Genomic DNA, 27,583 nt, shown 5'->3' on the forward strand with positions numbered 1-27,583 from the left:
GACTCTTTGAATGGCAGTTTCTCTTCAGCGAATAGCAAAAGTCGGGAGGAGCATTTACAAAACCGCAGTGAAACCCGATCCCACGTACCTTACACATCACAAATGATGACACCCCCCATACACACACACTCACACCACCTGTCAGGAGACTCAGCCCACATAAGTTAACCACAGAAGCCTCAGCTGGAGGACACAATCTGAAGGAAGTTTTCCTGCAGCACAAGTATCACTGGATCCAGCCTGATCTGCTCTGAGACCAGCTGCTGACGGTAAGACCCAACATCTGTTTTAGCTAACACAGTTTCCTTCCTTTAGGCGATTTTCTAAAACTTCCATCAGTTTTGGGAATGTTTTTGATCATTACGCTCTTACTATAGTTATTATAGTAAAAATGAATCCACGGCTGCACATGATGGTTTAAATGGCTACTTCACATGCAGCCGTTATCACTCAAGGAAAACGTGGGACGGGGCGTACGGGGTCTCCCGACTTTTAATGTGGTCTGTCCTGCAGGGAAAAGAGGGGATAGCTGCGGACAGTAAAAATGTTTGTAGGTTTATGAAAGCTGTCGCTCCTAAACCCGTGGTTTAGTATGAGACACTCGCGTGCAGATTCGTTGATTTTAGTGGGAGCGTTCTGGTTTATTTGCGTTGCGTCGAGCGCGTTTAGTATGAATGGCGTTATAGGCGTTTAACGGTATTTTATTACTTTCACCACTATTATTTTGTCGTTGCAAAGTTCGTCTACTAATTATTTAAATCATAAGAAGTAACAGACAGTCAGCTGTACGATGTCATTTGCCAAGAAAAAAGGTTTTGTAATGCAGTAGTATACGCATTATATGTAAATAAAACTATGAAAGGCAATTAGAATAATAAATATTCTTAATAAGAATAATAAAAATAGAATGTAATAAAATAATGAAATAAATTTGAAAATAAATTTGGTTAAACCGCACATAAGGCTACATGTTTTAATTAATAAAAGCTGGAAAATATTCTGTAGGTAAATCTTTTCTATTTATAAGTGATACCGGAGTCTCTTCTTCTAGTAAGAGTAAACTGATCTAAAAGAGCGGCGTGTCACCTCATGCCATAAAAGTTGCAGTAGCTAGTCTAAAGTTATTACTGGCAGAATACTTAAAAAAAAAATGCCATTATGTGATTTATATTAGATTCATTTAGCAGATTTTGTTCAATTGGTGAAGATTAAAAGTCTGAGGGTTGTAAACTTTTTCCAGTGCTGCAAATATATAATGATTAAATAATTTATTATATTATAAATGTTAATAAGCAATGTTTTTTCATTGCTATAATGGAAAACATTGTAGCATCAACACTGACTAACACATACCATGAACTGTATTTATATGTAAACAATGCAAGTGCTCTACCACTAGGAGAAGTTTTCTGTTGAATGGGGCCAGTAGGGGGTCTTTATTTACTACAGCTGAGTCACTGTATGTGAAATGTTTCTTCCTCAGACCAGATGGTTTCTGTAACAAAGAACTCTTTTAATGCTCCAGGTTTTTTCAGTAAATCCTCACAGGCTGCTTGTAGTTTAGAGACATTATTCATTGTCAAATGTTTTGTAGTTTTTGGATGAACCTGTTGAATGTTTACATATTACATAGATCACAGTAAAGAGCACACAGAATAGCTCTGAAGATCTTTGACTGTTTGTGGTATGTTATATATATATATATTACACTGCCCTCCAAAAGTTTATATATATATTACACTGCCCTCCAAAAGTTTGGAAACACCCTAGAAAAGTGGGTTTTGGACAATATTGACATGAATCCTTTTTAATTTGTGATAATTTTGCACTGATAAGGGACAACACAAACTACAAAAACATATTTTATTACATAAACAGTTTATACATAGAAAAAACTTAAATTTTCGATTCATCAAAATATCCACCATTAGCAGTTATCTGACCTAAACTGGGTTCTAATTGGTTCATTGTATTCTAAACTTAATTGGCAATGAATTGTTGAAGCTATTAAGGTGTGCTGACCCAAAAATCTTTTACAAACCTGGACCAAGTTTAAACCAGTAAGCAGGCATCACAGCTGGCAAAAGGGCATGTCTGACTTTGACATGTATATATTGCCATTATTATGTAATCAAAATGAAAATTATTATTGCTGGTCTTCAATGATAATGTCAAGTTTCTTATTTGCACCAAAAATCCATGATAAGGATTTATGCTGATATTGTCCAAAACCACACTTTGCCAGGGGTGTTTCTGTTTCCAAACTTTTGGAGGGCAGTGTATATAGATGGAGATAAAATACTAAAATGTTTATGTGTGTGGGTGTGTGTCTGTTAATGAATCCCAAACTAGACGCTGTTGGCCCTTACAATATTATTACATCATCCCTTGAAAGGCTTTTTATTGTGCAATATGAAGACCACCATAAGACCTAAAATTCAATGTTTATTTGTCCTCTCAAAACCAAAGTAATCAGAAACCATGAGCTATCTATCTAGTTGGAAGTAGAAGTGTTTTGCTTATCTTGTGATTCGTGACCTCGTGGCTCATCCTGCAGATTTTCTGTGTTATGTCAATGGATTGATTAGTGCATTTCTCGTAATTGGGTCACATGCATCTATGCCCCCAACACATAACGTGTTACCTGACATCTCACGCATAACATGCTAAAAACAAGCCTAAGTGGTGGACTAGTGGTTTAGAACCAGGGTTGCTGTCATAAAGGTTGCAGGTTTAGTCCAAGGCATGTAATTAAAAATAAATGTGATTAGCTCGCCATCGGCCAATTAGGGTGTCTGTTATAAAAGGTGAGTAGATCGATTTTAAAGCATTAAAATGCATTAGAAAATGGTTATAAACTAATCTTTAGATTGTCAAAAAGTCTGTTAATATGGGTTTTAGACTGATAAAGGGTCACAGATAGATTATAATTCCACTTTTGCTCCAATATCTAAATTTGTCTAATTTTATCATGTCTGAGATAATGTCGCAGACACAAGGTCTGAAGCCACAAGCACAACAAACAACATTGCAGTTACATACAGTAAATGAATGTGTTTTCTTTAAAACATTGCAAAAACTGCAATAAGGTGTTCAGATGGGGCTATTAAGGAGGGACCAGGAAGAGGTAACATTCCTTATTTCTAAATTAAACTTGTCTTGTACCAACATATGTTGGCACACATTCAAGCACTGTTCAACTATATCAGTTTTATGTCAGCGGTAGCTTGTTTTGGGGTGTGTGCAATATGGGCCTCTCATTTTGAGGCCCCAGACTGTCAAATTTAGTACCATAATCAGTCATCACTTGTCAGTAAAATGTGCATTAGTTTCTTTGAAAATTACATTATAATACATTTTCATTTAACTTTTATTTTACCAGGCAAGCTACTTAGAACAAATTCTTAATCACAAAAGCAGCCTGGCTTAAATATTTAATATAATTATATTAAATATAATATTTAATGTAAAATAACTTTATATATATATATATATATATATATATATATATATATATATATATAAACCATTTTGATTTTGTCAGTGTTAAATTTAGTCATTGTTAATACAGTCAGTTTTTTCCTCCCAGTTCATGGTGTGAGACTAAAAATAAACATGGCAGGATAACACAAATTAGAAAAAAAAATTATTATATAGAAAAATTGTTAAAAAAAATTAACCCAAAGTCTAGACCAGTAATGTGCACTGTATACACACAGTTATGAAATGATTATTAGGGTAAAAGTTGAAAATATTTATACATTTATTTACACAGATAATTTATATGCATTTTTTGTGCAAAAATGAAATACAATATCTTATTTATTTTTCTTTCTTGCATTAAAGGGATAGTTCAGCCAAAAATTCTGTCATCATTTACTCACCCTCAAGTTGTTCTAAACATGTATGAATTTCTTTCTTCTGCTGAACACAAAAGAAGATATTTTGAAGAATTTGGGTAACCGAACAGTTGACTTCTTTTGACTTCCATGGGGGAAAAAATACCATGGAAGTCAATGGGGCCCATCAACTGTTTGGCTACCGACATTCTTCAGAATATCTTCTTTTATGTTCAGCAGAAGAAAGAAAGTCATACAGGTTTGGAACAACTTGAGCACAAGTAAATAATGGCAGAATTTTCATTTTTGGGTGAACTATCCCTTTAAAAGTAGTCTGGGTGTCTGTCCTCTTCAACATATAGTTTATAGTCTTAAAAAATGACCGTGATTTTAACGGTAAAAGACTGTAAAAATGCTATGGTGAAAAACAGTTAATTGGTTTACAGAAAGTTTCCATACTATATACGGTGAAAAACTGTAATAGATCTAACGGTACATTTAATGTAATTTTACGGTAAAATATTACAATAAAATAAAAAAGGTTTTATTACAATATAAACCTTTAAATTATACAGTACTGAACTGTAAAATAGACAGTAAACTAAGTGCTGTCCCGTAAAACCTAAAATTGCTACTATATTTTTTATGGTTAAGTTCTGGCAACCACAGCTGCCGTTTTTTTACCATAAACCTTTTACCTTTACTGCGGTCAGTCTACATAAAACGTGCTTCGTGTTCATGAGAAGGTTAGTGACAGTGTCACAGGTGGAGAACTGGCTTTGCTCCCAATGACAGACAGCTGAGACTCTGTCCACCTTGGCTACCCTCCTGCCTCATGTTGGTCGTCCTTTTGAAACTGTCATGGGTCTTTATCTGCAGGAAGAGACACTGATTTAATTGTTTTAAGCCGTTGAGTGAAACTTCTTCATGTTGCCATTATAAACAACTAAGGCTTAAGACTTTACCACCTAGTCATGAAGAAAAAGTAGATAAAGCATGTTTTCTTATAATATTGAGTTATTTGAGGCTACCTTGACATGCTAGAATTTATTCATAACCAAACTTGTTTTCATTTTCTTGTTGACGATTTTGCTGAAGTAGAGAGGTCAGACAGAAGGAGTCTTTTCACCCCGTTGGCTGGCTGTGAGCACGTCCTAAATGAGTTTAGACATTCCTGCCAAAGCCCAAAACTGAAGAATGTTTGTCACATACATTCCAAAGTAAAATAACAGTCACAAGTTTCTGGGCTGGTTGGATGGTGCCAGGTACATTGTGCCTACTTTAAACATGCTCATGTGATTGGACGTTCACAAAAACACATCAACAAAACATGTTCATTTTCTTTCTGGGTAGACACTGTGCCCTTGACCCTATTTCCTATCTGAAGCCTTGCTGTTTCTAGAAGGGACTTGTGTTGTGGTTGTTATGATTCACTAAACATTTGTGACGTCAGTACTCTAGCCCGTATTGATGCTAGCGTAGGATCGGTATGTCTAGTTCACATGCTGATGGGATTTTATTGAAGAAATCTTGTGATTAAAAGTGAAATAAAAAGGCACAAACATCCCAAGGCTAAAACTTCAGACCGCCTGACTGCACGTTTAACACCATAACAGAAAGTCGCCCACTGATTGGTTCCCAGGCATCACACCCCTGCTCTACCCACCTGCTTAATTTAGCCAGATAAACTGCATGTGTGTGTCTATGGTCACCTCACTAGTCCTGACTGAGCTGGAATGTTGAATGATGGCACTATTAACCTTACACAACCCTGCTCTCAGATGAAGGTATGGGGATTTATTTAGATGTGATTTTTCCATACCGTTTCCTGCAGACAGAGTGCTGCAAATACACAGCACGCGACTGTCATGTATGATGTTGTTCAAGAAGTAAATAATTACTCAAATGCTAATGCTAATGGACATCTTGGTTGTGTTTTATTTAAATATGAATTTTGTCTCAGATGTTTCTCCTGAAAATGCCTGGGAGAATTAAAAATAGAAACAAATGAGACGTTTTTACATTCAGTAAGTGTGTAAGGCTATGAAATCAGCATTGATGGAATACCAAGGTTCAATGCTAAGGATTTTTTTCTACAGTTTTCACTGGCCTTGCCACAAAAAAAAAGGTTTGTTTTCATTATTTTTTACAGAGCCTGCATATGACGTGAAAAAAACAAACAAACAGAAATCTTATTAACTCGTTCAGTTGTTTTTAGGTAAATCATAGCCACATTGTGCTAATTCACATCCATGCTTTATTTCGTTCCGTCATTTTGGCCATGATTTAACTACATTAAAGGTGCCCTCGAATGAAAAATTGAATTTATCTTGGCATAGTTAAATAACAAGAGTTCAGTACATGGAAATGACATACAGTGAGTCTCAAACTCCATTGTTTCCTCCTTCTTATATAAATCTCATTTGTTTAAAAGACCAGGCGAATCTCAACATAACACTGACTGTTACGTAACAGTCGGGGTGTACGCCCCCAATATTTGCATATGCCAGCCCACGTTTCCAACATTATAAAAGGCATTAGACAAGGGCAGCCAGTATTAACGTCTGGATGTGCACAACCAAATCATCAGACTAGGTAAGCAAGCAAGAACAATAGCGAAAAATGGCAGATGGAGCAATAATAACTGACATGATCCATGATAACATGATTATTTTTAGTGATATTTGTAAACTGTCTTTCTAAATGTTTCGTTAGCATGTTGCTAATGTACTGTTAAATGTGGTTAAAGTTACCATCGTTATTACTGTATTCACGGAGACAAGAGTCGTCGCTATTTTCATTCTTAAACACTTGCAGTCTGTATAATGCATAAACAACTTCATTCTTTATAAATCTCTCCAACAGTGTAGCATTACCTGTTAGCCACGGAGCACTATCAAACTCATTCAGAATCAGAAGTAAACAATATAACAGTATACAATACTCACATAATCCGCCGCATGCATGACGAACACTTTGTAAAGATCCATTATGAGGGTTATATTAGCTGTGTAAACTTTGTTAAGGCACTGTTTAAGGCAAGCGCGAGCTCTGTGGGCGGAGAGCACGGGATTTAAAGGGGCCACAGCATAAAATCGGCGCGTTTATAATGATGCCCCAAAATAGGCAGTTAAAAAAATTTATAAAAAAAACATCTATGGGGTATTTTGAGCTGAAACTTCACAGACACATTCAGGGGACACCTTAGACTATTACATCTTTTAAAAACATAATCTAGGGCACCTTTAAACAGTTGACAATTTAGTAAGTTGTGGGAATGAATTCTTAATTTGTGGCCATGATATAATTTATTTTTTCCCTCACATGTGGGGCTCTTTTGACCCTTGTCAGCATTGTATTCTAAATTAAATAAGGTTGTTGATCGAACTTAAATTTTTTGATACCAGTAAAATTTCACTATTCTTGATTCCAATTTCGATACCACAACAAAACATACTAAGCTAACTAATATAAAGTTCAATTATTAAACACAAGTAAACAGTCAGTAATAAAATAAGAATTAAAAAAATAAATTACAAGTGTTAGCACAAATAAATAGAATTTAAAAAGACAAATGAAATAAACAGTGCTTTGATTTTTCAGTTTGGTCTAACAATAGTATTTAGGTACGGAAAAAAGTAATCCAATGTCAAACAACACTGCTTAGTCTTCATTGTGTGAATGAAATACTGATTCCTGATAAAACTACGAAAGATATTTGGTCAAGAGCAGTAAGTGATTTTCTCTTTTTCTTTTGTTGTTTGATTAACATCGAGGGCTTAAATTTGTATATATTTGTCTATTTAAGCATGATAAAACATGAAGGAAAACTCAATTCGATATCCAGTGAAAATTCCGTCAACTGTTCTGAGCATCTCAAAATGTTCTTGAATTAGGGCTGGGCGATGTATCGAATGCTTTTGTCACGCGCATTTCTTCAGTAAAGCCGGTTCCCTGATTACCGCTAAATCGCCATCACCTGCTTTCAAATGGAGCGGCATTTAATAGACAGAGCCGTAGATCACTGATAAGCCACGCAATATCGCATTCAATATCGATATGTATCGCCGTCGATATTGAACGCGATATTGCGTGGCTTCGCAATGATACATCGCCCAGCCCTATCTTGAATCAAACTTCTCAGACTTTTGACTGCAGACTTTAGGGTCTTGGCAAACCCCAACACTGAAATTGATAACCATTGCTTATAAATCTCTTCCAAAATGCCTTCATAGCATTTGTGGTCTTTCTGCATTCCTACAGCATGCCATATTAGAGACAGATCTTTCAACAGGTCTGATGTCACACCAGTAGAGCAGTTTAGACCAGCTCACTCAGTGAATGCTGGGATATCTGAATGAGGTCCAACTGGACAGAAGACCCTCAGGAACAGATTGTGCTTGGATTACTTAAAACCAAAGATAGGAAATGATTTTTGTCAAAAGTTATTAGATGAGAGTGCAAAATGTTGTTCCACTTTCTCAATAGTTCAAAAGACAAAGCTTTGTAGACCTTACAGTGACTTTCTGCCGCCACTCCTGATATTAAGCTTAATTTTTAAGCTACACTTAATCTAAACTGTATTTATATATTATTATTATTATTATATGCATAATTATTATACATGAAATTTACATTATATTTTTATCTGATGTAGCAAATACATCATATAATATTATATGTAGAAATTAATTTGTCATGTCAAGTGCTTTAAGCATATATTCTCCTATATATTGCAGTTGTTTCATATATATCTCATATATAAAAAACAAATTTACTTCATTCACACAGTGTCATAAACTCTTGCATACAACACTGGTTTCTCTTGAGACCTTTTGCACTCTGAGACTTCTCCTGGAGCTCATGGTCATGCCGATTGCTAGAGTCTGTTCAGAAAATAATTGTGCATTTGTTAAAGAAAACAAAAGGACATGATTTTTACTGATTCAGTCTTGTGCACAGCTTTAAACCTTTCATAATACCTTTGTGAAGAACTCTGGTTGTCTTTACTTGATCACACTGCTAATCTCATTTTAATGAACTCTCTGTGTTTAGATGTGGGAAACATGGCTAAAGCTTGTGTTTGCAGTTTCAGCAACAGGTTTGTTCCAGTCAGGCCCTCATGCCATGCTTGCGTGATTTAAATGACAACAGTTAAAGGTGCAGTACTGCTCGAGTGACTCTGCTAACCTGCTTTCATGTTGTGTGATCCATGTTTCTGACATTCAAGACATCCGATAGCCCCTGAAGCACTGCAGGAGAGAAAGCAAAGGTCGCCACCTCCACGTCTTTGGAACTTTCCATTTAAGTGTGGCAAGTGTGACAGGAAGTGACTTCTTATGTCCCCTTTTCTGTTTAGATGGGAGCTCCAAAGAACTGGGTCATGATTCACAGTAGCTTAATTTATAGACTCATACTCATTGTTAAGGAATATACATTCAGACCAAAGCCTCTCATGTTACTATAGTTTGAAGTAGTTAAGCGACAATCACTATTTAAAAAAAAAAAAGTGTTTAGCTATGCTATGTGTTTATAACAAAATCTGCATTAACTACATTAAATTACAAGCTATGTTAATTACCCCGTGTCTCAGTTACCCTGCTAAAAATAGCTTAAACCAACATAAACTGGATTTCTAGTTTTAGCTCCCAGCTTGGTCAGACAGGTCTATTTTACTGGTTTAGGGACATTTGGGTCAGACTGAGGGAGCAACTGGTTGACCAGCTTAAACCAGCTACGACTAGATTAAAACCATTGACCTTAAGCAGAGTAGTTCTTGAAGTGTGCGCCCCAATGCTTGGCATAAGTAAAGAGTTCTTAATCTTTATTGGATTATTGCAACATATCATAACATATCTCAGTGCTTCATTGTGCCATAACGATATGTGGCTAAAAAAAGCTGCACTATTTTTAAAGCAGCTGAGCTACTGTCATACTTTTGAAAAAGGTAGTAATGTGACAACTTTTAGTTGGTTACTCCTGAAAGGTATTTTTCCTTTATTTTGTGAGAAAAAGACCAAATTTACAGCTTCACATCTGTAGTCCCTTACGAAAAAGTTTTTCAAGTGTGCTATTAGTATACTTTTTTGAAACTAAAAATAAGAAAGTACACTTCAGTCTACTTTTTATATACTTCTCAGAAATATACTTTATTTAATTCTCAGAAATACATTTAATCTGCACTTAAGTATACTTGACTGAGTATATTTGGCCTATACTACTCAGTCTTTTGATCGAGATATACTTAAAAGTATAATTAAGTATTCTAAGTATACTTGGCTTGTAGTTGTGTTTAATCTTTTGATTGAGTAGCCTATTAATTGCTTTTTCTCCTAGTTTTACGTACTGTCTTATAAACTTACATTCTTTGTAAATATCGATTGATAAAGAAAACGGATATGTTCCTAATTCTGAGTATCTGAATTTTTGTGTAGACTAGTCCACTTGTAGCGTACATAGGAATTTACTTCAAATCTACTTTACTCTTTTCCCACCACTGACTGAATTTTCAGGCTATCAGTGTTTCACTGTTATACAGTAGGGGGCGCTATTATGCATTTTCTGAAAGAGTACAGAATCTCCTCTGGATCAAAACACAGGAGAAGAAGAAGCTGAAACAAGTGATAGAAGATTGCTCACGCAAATGTAAAATAATGCATTCATCAAACATTAAACAACATGTAAATCAAAACTGCCTAACATTACTGAATGAAATCTCGACCCAGGACTGTGAAGTTTTGGGGGTGTTGATGGACTCCATCTGTGTTTTGATCATAGTTCTGAATCTCATCCGGACATAATAGTCTTTGACAAAAATGTAATTTTATCAGCTTTTTGATTAAAATGTTGCCTTTCTTAAATGAAACTTAACCACATTCAAGTGTTGATAAAAAAGGATGCATGAAGCTAGAATAAAATGTTTTTAAAATGGAAAGAGTTAAAGTACAGTTAAAGGCATATTTCAAGAAAAAAAATTAATACCTAAATAGGAACAAAGTAGTATACTTAAAGTGCAAAAAATAATATATAAATAGTAAACTATAAGTGTGTGAAGTTATGTTCACCTAAAGAAAACTTACAAGTATACTTGCAGTATAAAACTACTAAACTAGTAAATGTACTTTCATATACTAAAAAAGTAGGCCTACTACTAGTATTAAAGTAGTAAACTACTAGTATACTTATGTTCACTTGTAGTACAGATGCAGTACTACAAGAAACATACAGTAGTTGTGAACTAGTTTACTAGTGTTACACTTATAGTACGCTTAAACGTATACTTTTTATATACTAAATTGGGCCAATTTAGTCTCAAGCAATACTGAAATAGTACACTTACAAGTTTGCTACTAGTAAATTTTTACTAGTATACTTATAAAGTATACTTAAAATATACTTGAACATTACTTAAGCATACTTCTTTTTCATAAGGGGTATGATGGTAGCTTCACATAAAGAGATTCATTTGCATCTAATGAACTTCTCAGAACAGGCTGTTCTCACAGAGCCTGTGAACACAGATCCCAGTTGTTCTTTTGCAATTGCATGTATTTTTGCCATTAAGTTCCGCTCTCAGTTATGCAACACATGTCAGTTTGTATGAATATGATAGATTATCCCCCGGTGGGCCTCTCCAGCTCTGCCACCAGTCACATTTTATGGATTTCACTCCATGTTACTCAACACTTGGGAAAAGTGTTCAGTACTTAAACTGGAGACAGTGCAGCTGTATGAACTTATTGACTGGAGAGCTGCCGCCCATTTTGAATCTTGGACTTGCCCAGTGTGCTTTTCATTCAAGAGAGGTTTGGTTGCAATTCAGAATACAGCATAGAGTTGTCTTGCAGTATTATCAAAAACATGCAGGGTTTTTTTTTTTTTAGCGTTTGGCTACAAGTTTAAGTGGATATGTGTCAGTGCTCGGCACGTTTTTAGGCCATTAAAAATCTTGACAGCTGCTGTCCTCCCCACAAATGTGCTGGTTTGTGTCCTGGAGCTTAGGAAAAGGACATAATGTTTGCAGTGCTTAAACACTTATCTCTGGTGGAAAATATCTGGAAAATGCCTAGTTATTATGGTCAAACTGGGAAGGTGTAACAATTAAGCACCATATAATTGCTGTAGCATTTTGGTTTATCTCTGGAAATGAATTTTGTGGGGAATTATTAAACAATCTTTAAATCTTTCTTGGACAAAATATAAAAACCTTATCAGACAAAATGATTGGATATTATTACAGTACTTTGTAACATATTGTAACATCACCCAGTCATTTTTGTTAGGTTTAATACTTCAGTGATGTACTGAAGTCATAATTTACTTTTTGCAATGAAAATAAGATATTTTGAAGAATGTTCATGCTGCTCTCTTTCTTTTGTTTGGCGAACAAGAACAATATTTTAATTTTCAATTGTTTTCGCATTTTTTAACATGTAATAGTTTTGTTTTGCTTTGCCTGGATTTGTTTTCTTTTGCCAAACTACAAAATAATCATTATTTGGCTATAATTTATTGATTTATTTTGAAATGTGACATTTATGGCAGCAAAAACTGATATATTTTGCATCCCTAATCATTTGACATCATCTACAGTATATAGACTGCCACTGCCAGTTTCTCAAATTCATTACTTTGTGTTTTCTTCCCACAGATAAACAACACTTCTTAACAACATTCTAAACAACAACAACATTCTAAACATTGAGAGAGTGAAACGGTGGTAAAACGAAGCACAAAAAGAGACTGGCATCATATCGAATCAGCAATGGTTTTGAAAAAGCTTCTGCGTTTCGGGAAACAGCTGCTAAGGGTGAAGGTTGTCAATTGCAACTCAGAGGAATCACGTCTCTCTCGATGCCTGAACACCTTTGACCTGGTGGCTCTTGGTGTGGGAAGCACGTTGGGAGCTGGGGTGTATGTCCTAGCCGGTGCTGTGGCAAGGGAAAACGCTGGACCGGCCATCGTGTTGTCGTTCCTCATCGCGGCCCTGGCCTCAGTGCTCGCGGGCCTCTGTTATGCAGAGTTTGGGGCGAGAGTGCCGAAAACAGGCTCAGCGTACCTGTACAGCTACGTGACCGTAGGAGAACTATGGGCCTTTATAACTGGCTGGAACCTTATACTTTCATATGTTATAGGTGAGATGACACAATATCACTTATATGTATTTTCCTGTAGGCCTACTATATGTGTTTTCTTTAGTTAATGTAGTTATTATTTCTGTGAAACCTAAACTAAGATGGCACAAATTGTTTTTTTTACATTCCCTTATGTTATTTTTTTCTTTATGTCTTATGTTACTTAATCCGTTAAACCTTTTTAGGAACCTCAAGTGTTGCCCGAGCTTGGAGTGCCACGTTTGATGAGCTGATTGGAAAACATATTGAGCATTTTTGTCGACAGTACATGTCCATGAACGCTCCAGGCATTCTGGCGGAGTATCCAGATATGTTTTCTGTATTAATCATCCTCACTCTCACAGGTAAAACATGACTAGACCACCAATTACATATGGAGCAATGACTGACTGATAGAATTGTGTATGTAATTTTCATGTTGTGTGTTTTCTACTGCAAAATATGTGAAATACATTTTTAAAACATGAAATATTGATTTTAAAACAGTGATTGTGAAACACACTCATTCATTCTGAAAATGAAAGCTTTTTCAATGTATATATTTAGCGTCCCTTTGTGTTGACTTTGCTCCGTAGTGTTTTGAACTACGTTTTGTTTGCTGTAGGCCTGCTGGCCTTCGGGGTAAAGGAGTCAGCCATGGTCAATAAAGTGTTCACCTGCATCAACGTTCTGGTGCTGCTCTTCATGGTTGTATCCGGCCTGGTCAAAGGTACGCTGAAGAACTGGAACCTGGACCCTGATGAGATTCTCAACGTAACTAATTTCACCCTTAAGTGAGTTGTGTTTTTTATGACTTTTGGAAAACATTCTTGGAATATGTTTTTTTCTTTTTTTTTTTCTTTTTTTTTGAGTATGCTATTTTTGTGATGCTATCAACACCACACAGAATTAAAAAAAAAAAAAAGAAAAAGAAAGAAAAGACTTCCAAACATAGGGAAGCTCTGTTGATTATTTTATGCTTTGTAATCTTGTTAAATCTCAAGAAAATAAGATGATAATAAAAATGCTTGACCTCTGTAGATGTACACTACCATTCAAAAGTTTGGGGTCTGTACGATTATTTGTAAAGAATTTAATACTTTCTATTCAGCAAGGACACATTAAATTGGTCAAAAGTGAAGTCATTTATAATTTTTTTTACAGCTTTTTTTTGTTGTTGTTTAAAATGTACAAAAATTATATAATGAGCAAGTAATGAATCCATTTTTCAAACCGTGTTTTTGTCTTATCCTGAATCACTATGGAAGTGTTTATATTTGGACAATTTTAGACTGGTTTGGGTCGTACCACTGCGGAGCAGCACAGTACCTTGCGTGACACATCATAGACATAGACAGACATAGACAATGTTCTTCTGCAAGATGCATGTAATTATGTTTATTAACCGCTAGAGTGCCAAAAGTTACGGACTGCAGCTTTAAAATAAATGCTGTTCTTTTGAACTTTATATTCATCAAAGAAACCTCAATATATTAACAAAGTCCCTTTCAAGGAAAGTCTGTTAACTCGGCGGCGGCGGCTATATTTGCATCCAAGACCAAGTCCTATCTATTTAAATGGGGGAATCCTGAAAACTCAAAAACTGCTTGGCGAACTCACAATTAAATAATATATTTCAAATCAGCAACAAAATCTGATATGAACGGTCTCATAAATGTTGTTTCTTATGCTCAAATAGAGTTAAAAAAGCATATTTTTCAGGCTAGACAAGTCAACGCGCATGCACAGAGCTAATCGGGAGTCTCAGGTTTCTATGAAGACCTTCGGGGCTTCTAACGGCAGCTGCAGTGATGCAATGACTTTATCAATCAGCGATTGGCTCTTTTACTTAGAAGGCGGGACATATTTTTCATAGTTGCAGTTTCTCCCATTCATAATAACTAATAGGAGTGAACCGTCTTTCTATGGTTTGTGATATTAAGCAAGCACTACTGTTTTCGATGTTTCCATCCAAAATTGCGAATTTAACTTGTGCATGAAATTGGAATATGGCGTAAAACATATGCGATTCAAGCACCGTTTCCTTCCAGTGAGTCGAAGAAGACAAAACTTTCTGATAAATTGGCACCAAATATCACTAAGGAAAATGGAAGTTGCTGCAGTTGCCAATGGGTCTTTTTTCATAAATAAAAAATGTCTTGTGCTTCAGAGCAACCAGACAAAATGCAACAAACGTGGTCAGGTTATCTTACTTTCAGAGGTGGATGCCTGCTGTTTGGGAACCAGTAAGACAGTCTGGGAGGTAATTTTACCAAACCACTTTGATGACAGATTTTGCTCAGTCATTTCAGAATGACCATTACAACTTTTCAGATGCTGTGCAACGTCTGCTGGTTAGTCCAGTTTATGTCATACTATTGTGCAAAGTCACATGACTTTTTTTTGATGCGCATTTTACATTTATTTATTCGATAAATGTGTTTCCATCATAGTTTATGCGCATGTCTTCTTAGCGGATAAAAAATGATCCGACTCAATTGAGCATATAAGTGTGCATTTTTTGGATTTATGGGCATTTTGGCATTTCCATCCACTATTTTTTTATGCGATATCCCAAAATTTGCATAAAAATAATTGAATGTAAACATGGTTTCTGATCTTGTAACACTGAAGACTGGAGTAATGGCTGCTTAAAATTCAGCTTTGCATTACAGAAATAAATTTCATTTAAAAATATATTTAAATAAGAAACAGTTTGTGACGAGCAGGGCGGGCGAGAGCCGTGAGGTTACAGTTACTTTAATAATATTTCACGATATTACTGTTTTTACTGTATTTCTTTTCTTCTTTCAAAAACATTTTTAAAAAATCTTACCGACCCCAAACTTTTAAACGGTAGCATATGTTTCACACATTTTTTATTGTTGCAGAGTCACAGAAATGACACACTTCCCCATGTAAATTATGTTTATCCCTTTCAAATTCAAATGTCATGTTAAAATTGTCTTCATTACTCTCTCTGACCAGTACCACACAGCCCCTGCCTTCAAAAGAGATTCTGGGTGAAGGTGGGTTCATGCCTTTTGGCTTCACAGGGGTCTTATCAGGTGCGGCTACCTGCTTTTACGCCTTCGTTGGGTTCGACTGCATTGCCACCACAGGTACCTAAAGATCACTCTAGTGCTCTCAAATCTCGTGTCTAATCTTTAGAAGGCACCTGTTTTCTCCTTAAATTCGCTTGAAAAGGTCAAATATATGATGCAAGTCCACAAGTACGGTTAAATTGTGCAAGAACCTTGTTTTCTACATACCGTATAAAAGCTTTTAATAAGTGCTACAACAGTGAGACTATTATGTTACCTACATATTTGGCTTGCATCCATGTGGCTTTGGTCAAGGTTATTTAGAGTTTCCTTTATGTTTATAATCATCTTGCATGGATATACTCAGTGGATTTCTGCTTATGGTTTGCCTCTGGCCCCCCTCTTTTATGGCAGCTCACTCCCCCACATTCCCTTGCATTCGATTGGCTAGAGTGTTTCAGGGTTTGTCTGGACTTGTCTCCCTCCCTGTAGATGTGGTTCACATTCAGTAACCCCTCCATCTACATGGTAATTTACCCATGTTCCTGTGCTTTCTCTGCCACTGCTGGCATGAACACACTAATCCTCTGTTTTATGTAGTGCCCTGCGCAAGGTCAAACCACAGGAACTTTTGCCAAAAGGGAACATGCTCACACTACTCACTTTTTAGTCATTTTCTAGCTACAAGGCTTTTTAATGGCACAGTTAAATGTTGCTGAATGAATGAAAACCTAATGTGCACTACTGTTCAAAAATCTGGGGTCGGTAAGATTTTTTTTATGTTTTTGAAAAGTTTCTTGTTCTCATTTATTTGAAAATAACTGTTTCCTATTTTAATATATTTGGGAAAAAAATATTTCAATTTTAAAATGTATTCTTCAGTGTGACATGATACTTCAGAAATCATTCTAATATGCTTATTTTCTGCTCAAGAAACATTTCTTATTACTGTCAATGTTAAAAACAGTTATACTGCTTAATGAGTTAATAGAAAGTTGAAAAGAACAGCATTTATTTGAAATAGAAATCTTTTGTAACATTAGAAATGCCTTTACTGTCACATTGATCAGTTTAATGCATCATCACTGAATAAAAATATTTATGTCTTAAAAAGAAATCTCACTGACCCAAAACTAGTATATGTAAATACATAGTAGTACTATTTGTCATTAAAGGGATAGTTCACCTGAAAATGAAAATTCTGTCATCATTTACTCCCCCTCAAGTTGTTACAAACCTGTATAAACTTCTTTGTTCTGCTGAACACAAAGGAAGATATTTGGAAGAATGTTTGTAACATATATATTAACATATATATATTGTAACATATATATTTTTTTGTAATTGAAGCTTAATATCTAATATGTAAATCTGATGTGACTTTTTTATTTTTAAGGTAAATAAATGTTTAATTGTCTCACATGTACCCATTTTATATTATTTTATTATTATTATTATTCCATAGCATTTGTAGAGCCACTAATTAAAAGACAACCAACTAACTATCCGTTTTCAATTTCACACAATAATTATCAGTCATGTCATGAGATAGGATACGACAAAATTAAATCCCCACTTATCAATAATGTAAAGAGCTGAAAATAAACCGGTGTCTTGTTACATTAATGTTCTCTTGGAAAAAAAAAACTGTCTAAGAACACTTGTCATTTGATAGTCTGGGCATAGGTCTGTTTATGGCCTCCTTTGGTCCGACAAATGTTTTTGGCATTGTGATGCAGCAATTAGCTACTGACGTGTTGGGCCTTGGTGCTTATATGGATGATGCAGGTTTGAGTCCAGCCTGCAACATGCTATTTTCCATAACTCAAAACTGTTTCTAAAAATATCCTGTTCTATATCACAGGTGAGGAAGTGAAGAACCCCCAGAGAGCCATTCCCATCGGGATCGTCTCCTCCCTCCTTATCTGCTTTGTGGCATACTTTGGTGTATCGGCCGCCCTCACCATGATGATGCCATACTACATGCTGGATAAAAACAGCCCTCTTCCTGCTGCCTTTAAGTACGTCGGCTGGGAAGGAGCCACATACGCCGTGGCGGTAGGCTCCCTCTGCGCCCTGTCCACTAGGTAAGCACTGATTTTACAAGTCGTTTTAAAACACTATGGCCCAGTTTAGAGTAAACCAGACCCTGCATAGTAGAGCACTAAAAATGTACCTGAAATGAATAATTACCCATGAATGGATGTAATTACCCTCAAGCCTGGTTGCTGTTTAAAAGACCTCAGTCATTTTGATAGCACAACCTTTGGGAAGTTGTCTAGTTCAATCATTAAATTTTACTAAGTGAACTCTGACAACCTAAGGGAGGTTGAGAGGGTGCAGCAATGGTGTGTGACTGTGAGTATATTTATCTGAGGCAGCTCATATGAGCCCCTTGCTAAAAATACGAAAGGAAATTTGGTGTGCTGAGTTATGAATCCTGTTTCTCAGTTATGTAACACTCAGTCCAGGCCATGAGTGGGAATAAGGCTTCATGCCACATTTTTTCTGTCCATAAAAGCCAGGCAGTAATTAGTCTTATAGTTATGACCTACATGCATACACACCAGATGTTATTGCTCAGAAATGTTTGTACTATGAAGCATGAATTGTGTGTAATCTATAAAGGGAAAATGTCTTCTGCATGATCTAAGTCCTAAACCTCTCATCCTTCTAACAACCCACCTAACTTCTGAGTCACTAATAAAAAACCTCAGTAGCTACAGTGTTGAAGTAGAATTATTGGCATTTTTCTTTTTGGTTTCCAGTTATTGCAATTTTTCAATATTAAAATACTATTTTGGAATCCATTCAAAAATGAAGTGTGTAATTTTATATGTTCAAAAATACCTACCTACTTTTGACTATCGTCATGAAGTCTGGTCCATTTTGCAGCTTATTCTTGCTAAGGACTGCCCATTTAGACAGGAACATATTGTTTTACCAATGTGTATGATTAAGGTTATACCTGCAGATTTATCTGATGTAGATGATACCATAATTAACCAAAAGTTTTCACAGACACAATTGAAACAAAGCAAAATGCATAGTTCTGCTTATTGGTATCTGGTTTATTTGCTGCTAAATGCTGTTAATGCTTGTCATAGTCAATATTTCCTCATGTCATATTCACTAATTTTGAGCATTTTATTTTAATTGACAAAAGTAATATTTTAGTTGAGGAGAATACAAAATTGAATCAATAGTTGTCATCATTATATAGATATAGTCAACACCACAGCTTTAATGATAACGACAGAGAAATAATATCGTTGGAATCACTTTCAGAATTTTTTCCAGTAGATGAACAATAAAAACATTGATATCCCGTAAAACTTTTGTTCATCTTCGGAACACAAATGAAGATCTTTTTGATGAAAACTGAGAGCTTTCCTTCCCTCCATTGACAGCTACGCAACTACCACTTTGACACTTCAAAAAGTTCATAAAGAGATCGTAAAACAAATCCATATGAATTGAGCGGTTTAGTCCAAATTTTCTGAAGAGACTTTCTCTTTATATGATGAATAGATTTAATTTAGGCTTTTATTCACATATAAACTTTTTCAAACAGAAGCTCAACCGAACTTGCTTGGCGCGTGAGAACAAACTTCTACCGGATGCTCAAATATGCTGTGTAACACAGGAGAATGAACCTTATTGGTTCTCACACGTGTCAATCAAACATGCTTGAGCGTCCGTTTACCACAACTTATGTGTGAATTGATGAATGTTAATATGTGAATAAAAGACTGAATTCAATCTATTCATCATATAAAGTGATCGTACCTCTTCAGAAAACTTGGACTAAAACACTCAATTCATATGGATTAGTTTTGCGATCGTTTTATAAACTTTTTGAAGCATCAAAGTGGTAGTTGCATAGCTATCTATGGAGGGACAGAAAGCTCTCAGTTTTCATCAAAAAGATCTTCATTTGTGTTGTGAAGATCAATGAAAGTCTTATGGGTTTGGAGAGACATAAGGGTGAGTATAATTAATGACATAATTTTCCCTTTTTGGTGAACTATCCCTTTAACACTGAGCATACTTGTAAAAACCTGTGCACTTGAATCCCAGAAGTTGTGTAACACCAGCCAATCAAATTAGAAGCGTGTATTTGTAGGCTGATTTCCCTGAAGAGCAAACGCTGTGGCTATGTGGCGCTTACAAAACATTGCCCTGTTTGTTTGAGTGTCATCTAAGGTGGAAGGCATGGTAGACGCATATAGAAACAATCATTATTTTTGCAATGCCACTTGTTCACCACTAGTGCTTCAGAAATTACACGCTTTACCATTAAAATCATCATTTGAATTTGAATCATTAAAAATTCACCCTTGAATGCCAAGAGATTAATGCTTATCCTCTTGCAAATATTTTATTTTTATGTGGGTGGTCTAATCTCTCTTCTGATTGGTGGGGGTGGCCTATTTGTGGCATGTATCTATCTTATAATAACACCACAGCAGTGTATGAATGCACTATGTCTGTGTCTCTCTTTTGCATGGCATGGTTTGTTTTCTCCACCTCTTGTGGCAGCCTGCTTGGCGCCATGTTCCCCATGCCCCGTGTGCTCTGGGCCATGGCTGACGATGGCCTGCTCTTCAAATACATGGCTGGGATCAGCGAGAGAACAAAAACTCCCTTAGCTGCCACTATAACGTCAGGCTTTCTCGCAGGTGAGAATTAATTTTAATGTTACTAATCTACTGACGTCCCGTTACGTTTGCAGTGTCATGCATCCGTCCACTGGAGCATGTTGCATGGAAAAACGACATTTTCGCCACACTGAACGTAGTTGGCATTGGCCGGGTGATGCAGCCTGCCCCCAAAAGCTACGATGGGATTCATTTAACAGTTTTTTTTTTTCTTTTCTTTTTTCATAAATAAACTGGATTTATCCCCTTTCTGCCTTTGACACAATCTCTGGCAGCTGCCCAGTTGGCTTATGTGTTTATTTCTATTTTCTTTTCTGCTCTCTTCCTTTTTTTTTGATCATCCCATGATCAGTCTCTTGGGGTCCTTGTTCCCCCTCCCACGTATAATCTTTGCCATGGCCAGGGACGGTCTGCTCTTCTCGTTTCTGGCACGGGTGAGCGAGAAGAAGACGCCCGTCGTGTCCACTCTGGCCTCCGGGGTCATTGCTGGTAAGAGCAGAGGGCATTGTGGGAATGCAGGGTTCAGCTTCAGTGGGCTGCTTTTGTTGCTGTTAGAAACATCAGCTTGTACGTATCTATAGGGAGGAGGTTGGAAACTCAATGTTTATAAGACAAACATGGAGCAGTTACATGTAATTGGTATTTTTTTTCCTTTTAAAAATTATTCCAGTAGTTTCCTGGAATAAAAGTTTATAAGACAAGACTTTGCTTTGAATTATTTGTTTTATTGTGCAAACAAAAGGTGATACCATGACGTCAGTTTTACTGTAGTTTTGTTTCCGTTTCATGCATAAAAAGAGTTAATAATTGCTTATGCTTTTAGCCTTTCCATGAATGGGGTACTAATGACATTTCATTTTTTTTTTTTCTCAGATTTTTTTTTTTTTTTTTAATATTACTATCATTATTTTCTAAAGAGACACTTAGCCTTAAGAAAGGAAATATAACAAAAAATAATTTGACTAAATATTAGAATTTGTTTATATTAAATATAAATGTAATTTAAATTAATTTAATATTGTATATTGTTATAGAATATTTGATAGTTGCCTGGTTTTGTTTTTTATTACTTTACGCAATAACGAAAAAACATTAAGATTTCACTCCCCACATTTCTCACAAATAATGTGAAAATGCTCTTTGCAGACAGACAGAATATTTCATACATCATCATCATTATTATTATTGTCAAAAACATCAAAATGTACTATGTTAAGTAACATTTCCATAGGAAATAAATATGGGTCATTTTGACCCCATTTATGCAGTCTTGGGGTAGTGATATATAATTGTGATATATAAAATATGAAAATGACATTGATTAATGAAATGTGTAATATGTTTTTATTTGATAAAATATTAATAAAACCCCCTTTATTCATCTAGGGTTAAAGTAATGTGAGACAATTCTTTACCCTATTTGTGGAAAGTGGCGTTTTTTTATTTTATTTTACATGTTTATACAGGTGTCTATTTAATATTACAAATGGGCTTTTAAACATGTTGATAAATGTTTTGTAACAGTTGATAATCCATGAGCATTTTGAAGAATATTTATTATTTATTTATTAAATTACTTTTTGCTGACAAACTAGACACAAAGACTTTTTAGGAGTATTTCTTGGTATATACTGTATATATATAAGTCATGAGAAAAAGTTAGGACATCCTAATTAATTCCATGGTTTTCTGTATCAGGGCATAATAAAAAATCATCTGATCCTTGGCAGGTCTTGAAATTTGGAAAATAAAACCTCAGATAAGCAACACATGACATGCCACACCGTGTCATTATTTGTTTAGCAAAAATAAAGCCAAAATGGAAAAGCCATGGGTGACAAAGTTAGGACACCCTTACTGTTTGGAATTTAGAGGGTAAGTAACAGTCAGGCACTGCTAATCAAATGTCTTTGATTAACTGATTATCAACAAGACTAATAGCCTCTATAAAAGCTGAAGTTCTGGCAGTTTGAGCATCTGGAGCCTTCAGATGCGTGTTAACACAATGCCAAGGAGTGTTAGACATCAGCAATGATCTTAGAGAAGCAATTGTTGCTGCCATCAATCTGGGAACAGTTACAAGGCCATTTCCAAACAGTTTGAAGTCCATCATTCTACAGTGAGGAAGATTATTCACAAGTGGAAGACACATTCAAAACAGACCCCAATCTTCCCATGAGTTGGATGTCCCAGCAAATTCACCCCAAGATCAGACGTGTAATGCTCAGAGAAATTGCAGACAACCCAAGAACTACACCTCAGACTCTACAGAACTCAGTTAACATGTTAAATGATAAAGTTCAAGTACAATTAGAAAAAGACGGGTCAAGTATGCATGTTTGGAAGGGTTTCCAGGAGAAAGCCTCTTCTCTCTCTAAAAAAACAAAAACATGACAGCATGGCTTGCAAAGTTGCTTCTGAACAAACCACAAGACTTCTGAAACAATGTTCTTTGGACAGACGCGACCAAAGTGGAGATGTTTGGCCATAATTCACAAGTTCATAAGTGCCAAGTTTGGTGAAAACCAAAAGAGCATATCCGCACAAACAACTTGTACCAAAACTCAAGCATGCAGGTATAGGGCTGATGATTTTGGGCTTGTTTTGTAGCCACAGGACCTGGGCATCTCACAGTCACTGAGTCGACCATGAACTCCTCTGTATACCAAAGTATTCTAGAGTCAAATGTGAGGCCATCTGTGCGACAATTTTCATGGCCAAAATTGGGTCATGCAACTGGACAGTGATCTAAAGATTACCAGCAAATCTACAGCAGAATGACTGAAAAAGAAAAGAATCAAGGTGTTGCCATGGCCCAGTGAAGTCCAGACCTCAACCTGACTGAAAAGCTATGGCGAAAGCTGTGCATAGACAAATGCCCACAAACGTCAATAAACTGGACCAACATGTAAAGAAGAATGGGCCAGAATTCCTCCAGAACGATGTGAGAGACTGATAAAGCCATACAGAAAATTATTACTTCAAGTTATTGCTGCTAAAAGTGGATCTACAGGCAATTGAACCATAGGGTGTCCTAACTTTGTCACCCATGGCTTTTCCATCTTGGCTTTATTTTTGCTAAATAAATAATGACATGGTGTGATATGTCATTGTTGTTCATCTGAGGTTCTATTTTACAAATTTTAAGACCTGCCAAGCACTAGATGATTTTTTTTATTATGTCCTGATACAGAAAACATGAAAGACATGTAGCTTTGAAACCTTATTTAACTGCTCATTGTAAATATAAATATCAAATATCAAACTATCCTCAAAACAGATGACCATATATCTGATCCTCTTCCTTCCTTTGCAGCTATCATGGCTTTCCTGTTTGACCTGAAGGACTTGGTTGATCTGATGTCTATAGGAACTCTTTTGGCCTACACCCTGGTCGCTGCCTGTGTTTTAGTACTCAGGTTGGCAGATGCATATAAAATTAAAGCATTTGAAATATTTGTGTAATTGCAATTAGGCTATTCACAGTCCATTTCTGTATAATAAAATTGTGATCTACAGGTACCAGCCCGAACAGTTTTCTCAAACAGATCACATGGCAAACACACAGGAAGAAATGGAAATGAGCGAGACCATAAGTACGCCTAGCATGGGGATTCTACCTGGCATAGAAGAGCGATTCAGCTTCAGAACGATGCTCTTCCCCGACATCACTGAACCCTCCAACCTGTCAGGCTTCACTGTTAACATCTGCACAAGTCTGCTTGGTATGAAGCATTAAGACAAATCCTGGTTTTATTAGTGCTTTTTGATTTTATTCAGTTGTTTTCTGGGGGTTTCTAAACTGTGTCTGTTCCAGGTCTGCTGATCCTCAGCTTCAGTCTGTTGGCCGTCCTGGGTGGAACTGCAGTGTGGAATGTTGTCACTCTCAGTGTCCTGTTCAGCCTGTGTGTCATTCTCACGTTTATCATCTGGAGACAACCTGAGAGTAAAACCAAGCTCTCTTTTAAGGTTAGACCTTAAAAGGCGTAATACAAATACACATCTAACAGAGTACCAGGATGTGGTCACACCCAATAAAAACAGCTCTTTAGAGGTTGATTTACTATTTATAGAGTTAGTCTCATTTAATCTAATGTTGATAGTTAATTATTAAGGAAAAATACTATGGTTTCTGTTATTATGTTGGGTCAGTTACAAGATGCTAGATTTTTGTTTTTGTCCAGATCTATATGAATTTATCCAAAAATATCTAAAAAATTAAATTCATGTATGCAATTACTTGAATGGACCTCTTTTGTGAAAAGCATGTTTTTAATTTCTGTATTAAGATTATTAAGATTATTTCATATTAAAATTTAACAGACAGCACGCCAGTACAGCACTGAGTTCTCTTTTGTGTCTTATTGCGCTTAAATGGTTTAAAAGCATTTGCATGAATAAGAGCGTGATCATATAATATAACGCTAGCTAAAGGAATGCAATGTGTGTGTATGTGTGTGTGTGTGTGTGTGTATTTTGACTCTTCAAAAATGATACATCTGATATTACAATAAAGAAATTGTTTTTTGAATGTTTTTTCTTTAAAAAAATATTTTAACTTCACAGATTATGAATATTTAAATACTTTTTCCACCGAATCAGTCATGTAATGTGACCAATGAAGCAATGTGGTACAGTCAACATGCAAAAAAATGATAGCATATAGACCTAGAATGTCATGACAGTGTCAAAGTCAAAGTCTCTTAAAATATAATCTAATTTAATGTGTTTTATGACTTCCCAAATACATAAATAAATTTATGAATTTATAATTCATATTTATTTTTAAAAAATTACCTTGAAATGTAATGTTCAAAAAGTTAAAATTTCTTTAAAAATGTTTTTTAAAACCACATGAAACCATCTAGTGTTACTGTTAACTAAAACTAAAACTTGCTAAAAATGTTTTCGTAACTGAAATAAAGCTGAAATAAAGCTGAAATAAAACGAAATAGAAAATAATAGATGAAAAACTTTAAACTTAAATTTTGTCGACAACCAACTGAAATACAAGTATAAGGTGAAGTAATAAAATTACTAAAACTGAAATAAAGAGTCAATTATGTATGTGTGTGTATATATATATATATATATATATATATATATATATATATATATATATATATATATATAGCTGTAATTCTGACATTCCAACCATTTTTAATTACAGTAATAATTTTTCACATCTTCCAACAGGTTCCTTTACTTCCATTCATCCCAGTGGTTAGCATGTTTGTCAATGTGTACCTGATGATGCAGCTGGACAGGGGAACCTGGATACGATTCGCCATCTGGATGTCTATAGGTACAGTACATGCTCCTACACGAGCCAGTATGCTTGTCCAGAAACTTTTGAAAACTGGTCCAACTACTCGTAAACACTAGTTGTGCTGTTTGTAAAGATCAAATATAGGCTTTCAGTCATTTGACGATTATGAATGACCTCCAGGGAAGCACTTGGCATGCATGTGGTCAATAATTTGTTCCATTATCCCTCTGTTCTCTCCAGGACTCATAATCTACTTTGGCTATGGAATCTGGCACAGTACTGAAGCTGCACTGGCCCATTCCAGTATGGACGAAGAACTGAGTGTGTATAAACCCGCCTGCGGTCTAAACAGGGACAGTGTGACCCCGGAGAAGGAAGCTTTCCTCTGTAATGGCCACGGATCACAGGCTGATGAGGATGGAGATCTCTAATGTGGAACAGTGTTACGTTATTTACTCAAACTTTACATTAAAGCACACCGCCGGGACGTTGTGAGGAGCACAGGCCGTTGGATTCTAATCAGATGGAGCTCTTTGACAGATTTAACAATGTCACTTCCTTGTGACAAGGGTTTTGTTAAGTGCACACTACATGGGTGGAAGTATTTGAGTGTTCTCACAACTCAAAGGTTTTGTTTCCTACTTAAGAAATCTCGAAGAAACCAAAACAGGCACAGGACCTTTTATTGAGTGGCTTTAGAGAGAAAAAAATTGTGAGCTGCAGTATTTGATGTTGACGGCTGCTTTTGTTAATTGATCTAATTGAACTTGTGCCTTTTGTCTTACTCTTGCAATTGAAGCTAAATCAGAGTTGTTCTTTCTGAATGTTGGATGTCATTGGGTTTTACTGAACATGGGCTGAACATGGCCTCACAACAGATGAGAGGAAGAATCAAATCATGCTTGGCTTTTCTGCTGAATTTGTAGTACTGTCTGAGGTCCCATTAAGGATCCATTTTCCGGCTGGTTTGAACCGCCCTAATCCAGAATTTGTAGTTTTTACTAGTCCACCCAGATTAGACCTTCGGGTAGTACTGCCACCTGGTGGTCTGGTTGAGCAGTTAACCAGCGTTAGTTGCTTTTATCTGTCACAGTGCTGGCTACTGTGTCATCTGCGCAGATGGAGTCTGCTTCGTCGCTTGTGTCTTAATGTCATTAAAGCAGGCATTTTTTAGAATATTTGGAGAGAAGTTAATATCTAGGGGTATATTTTGATCATTTAAGGTGTTTGAACATATATCATGTTTTGTCAAGCTAAATATTTTACAAATTAAAAATAAGACAAAAGAGTGTTGGAATAAATTCTTAAGATTTTTAAAGGTTTTTGAAAGAAGTCTTATGCACCAAACTAATTAATATAAATACTGTATAAACAGTAATATGTGAAATATTATTACAATTTAAAATAACTGTTTTCTACAGGAATATATTTAAATACACACACACACACACACACATATATATATATATATATATATATATATGACACACACAGTTCATATATTGTCAAATAAATGCATCATTGGTTAGCATAAGAGACTTCTTTCAAAAACATTAAAAAATCTTAATTATTACAAACACAAGTAGCTACAATCAGTAGTCTAATCACTTATGCCACATTGGTTCTCCTTCCTAAAGAAACTAGTCAAAGTTAGTTT

General features: G+C 35.7%; 1 protein-coding gene across 2 annotated transcripts; it reads left to right on the forward strand.

Annotated features, from left to right (window-relative positions):
- Nucleotides 1-27,360, forward strand: slc7a1a (solute carrier family 7 member 1a). 2 transcript variants are annotated; one of them, XM_048178755.1, is made up of 12 exons: nt 1-269; nt 12,490-12,973; nt 13,159-13,317; nt 13,578-13,746; nt 15,941-16,074; nt 17,861-18,083; nt 20,539-20,678; nt 23,974-24,076; nt 24,177-24,382; nt 24,475-24,626; nt 25,854-25,962; nt 26,167-27,360. In XM_048178755.1, exons 2-12 carry the CDS (start codon nt 12,604-12,606, stop codon nt 26,355-26,357), a joined length of 1,956 nt encoding a protein of 651 aa, XP_048034712.1. In that variant the 5' UTR covers nt 1-269; nt 12,490-12,603; the 3' UTR covers nt 26,358-27,360. The 2 variants fall into 2 exon arrangements, with proteins under 2 accessions (XP_048034712.1, XP_048034721.1); XM_048178764.1 differs by lacking the exon at nt 20,539-20,678 and adding an exon at nt 21,010-21,146 and having other exon boundaries at nt 3-269.
- Nucleotides 27,361-27,583: the final 223 nt, after the last annotated feature.

This window comes from Megalobrama amblycephala, linkage group LG2 (genome assembly GCF_018812025.1).
Source record: "Megalobrama amblycephala isolate DHTTF-2021 linkage group LG2, ASM1881202v1, whole genome shotgun sequence".
Lineage (NCBI taxonomy): Eukaryota > Metazoa > Chordata > Actinopteri > Cypriniformes > Xenocyprididae > Megalobrama > Megalobrama amblycephala.